The sequence below is a fragment of the Sinocyclocheilus rhinocerous genome, unplaced genomic scaffold (genome assembly GCF_001515625.1).
Source record: "Sinocyclocheilus rhinocerous isolate Xijiao unplaced genomic scaffold, SAMN03320098_v1.1 scaffold228, whole genome shotgun sequence".
Lineage (NCBI taxonomy): Eukaryota > Metazoa > Chordata > Actinopteri > Cypriniformes > Cyprinidae > Sinocyclocheilus > Sinocyclocheilus rhinocerous.
In genome coordinates this window covers 102,580-104,676 of record NW_015634565.1, presented here as the reverse complement: position 1 = coordinate 104,676, position 2,097 = coordinate 102,580, and the positions used below count along the sequence as shown (strand labels likewise).

General features: G+C 37.9%; 1 protein-coding gene across 1 annotated transcript in view; it reads right to left on the bottom strand.

Annotated features, from left to right (window-relative positions):
- Positions 1-848: 848 nt before the first annotated feature.
- LOC107745905 (cell wall protein RBR3-like) overlaps positions 849-2,097 on the bottom strand; it is an 11,650-nt gene continuing 10,401 nt past the window's right edge. The window contains exon 5 of the mRNA XM_016559942.1: positions 849-1,340. Within this exon, the coding sequence (XP_016415428.1) occupies positions 1,296-1,340 (45 nt within the window). The 3' untranslated portion in view covers positions 849-1,295. The remainder of the gene's footprint in view (positions 1,341-2,097) is intronic.

Below are 2,097 nucleotides of genomic sequence, written 5' to 3'. Positions count from 1 at the left end.
GAGATTAAAATTATTTTGTGTGATGATCGAAAACTTCTACTGAACGTTGAGCATTTCCTTCAAAGAGTAGTTCTCCCAAAAGTTTTAATTTGCTGAAAATTTACTCGCCCTCTGGCCATCTAAGATGTAGATTTGTTTGTTTCTTCATTGGAACAGATTTGTAGAAATGCAGCATTTCATCACTTGCTCACCAATGGATGCTCTGCAGTGAATGGGTGCCGTCAGAATGAGACTCCAAACAGCTGATAAAAACATCACAATAATCCACACCACTCCAGTCCATCAGTTAACATCTTGTGAAGCCAAAAACTGCATGTTTTTAAGAAACAAATCCAGGTTGTATAAAAGTGTTTAAACTTGCTTCAGGTCATATTAGGAGTCCATAATCCATAATAATGTTTCCTCCAGTAAAAAAAGTCCATCCTCTTGTCCTCTCAAAATCCACCAACATATTTATTTAAATCTGTTTTGGACTGTTTTTACTTGTAAAAGGTGCTTGATCTGAGCAGATTTCTCTCCTGATTCAGACGAGATGACTTTCACACTGGAGAATGTGGAAGCATTATTATAGATAGAGGACTCTTATTTTAGCCAGAAGCAACATGTAAACAAATCTTAATGATGGATTTGTTTCTTAAAAACATGCAGCTTTTCTCTTCATAAGATGTTAACTGATGGACTGGAGTGGTGTGGATTATTGTGATGTTTTTATCAGCTGTTTGGACTCTCATTCTGACGGCACTCATTCACTGCAGAGCATCCATTGGTGAGCAAGTGATGGAATGCTAGATTTCTTCAAATCTGTTCCCATGAAAAAAACAAACTCATCTACACCTTGGGTGGCCTGAGGGTGAGTAGATTTTTCAGCACATTTTCTCTTTAGAGTGAATTATTCTTTTAACAAATAACAAGAAGCTGATCAGAAAAAACAAAGCAGCAGGTTAATTCTAGAATTAGACCATGTAACACAAACACACACACAGCTGAAGCAGATCCAGAGACGACACGACTATCAGAGAAACAAATGAACACATACAGCCAAAAACAGCTCCCAAATATCCCCGCAGCACACAACCCTTCCCAAACCCCACATAAAGTGCAAGAAAACAACCCAACGAACAGAAACTGACGGCCACGGTGAATTTAACAACTAAAATGGAGTATGACGCTACATTTAGTCCTGTAACAGAAACAACAGGAGTGTTTGTGCCTCTGAAGCTCATTTAATTGTGCCTGTGTTGTGTTGATCAGAGGATGTTGGGCACTCTGAAGATGTCTGAGGAACATCTGGGTTTTCAGTAGCTGTACATGGAAAGAGGCGCGTCCTCCAGCATATCATCCTGAAACACACACACGTCACTGAGCTGTTTGCAGGAAACACTGTCATCTGTGAGCGACACTGTATGTGCATCAATGCCTAATTACTGATACATACAGATACATACAGGTTTAGTGTAAATATATATTTTTTTAATGTGTTTAATTTATCACTATTAAGCTTTAGTGAGTTACATAGACTTAAAAAAAAATATTTTTTATTGTTAAAATACCAATGTGTCAAAATAAAATGTCACATTTACCCCCGAATATATGTATAAATTATATACTCTATATATTAGATCATATTTAAGGGAGTGATATAACAGTATCATAGTTTTATGCGAGCAGCTATTGGTAGCCAGTGCAAATTGATGAACAGACGTGTGATGTGCATTCTTTTTGGCTCATTATAAATTAATCCTGCTGCCGCGTTCTGGATTAATTGTAAAGGTTTGATAGAACTGGTTGGAAGACCTGCCAAGAGAGCATTGCAATAGTCCAGCCTGGACAGAACAAGAGCTTGAACAAGGAGTTGTGAAGCATGTTCTGAAAGAAAGGGCCTGATCTTCTTGATATTGGACAAAGCAAATCTGCAGGACCGGACAGTTTTAGCAATGTGGTCTGAGAAAGTAAGCTGATCATCAATCATAACAGGTTTCTGACTGTTTTTGAAGAAAGGAGTTATGGTTGATGAGCCTAACTGGATAGTGAAATTTTGATAAAGTGATGGGTTTGTTGAAACCACAAGCAGTTCTGTCTTAGCCAGGTTGAGTTGAA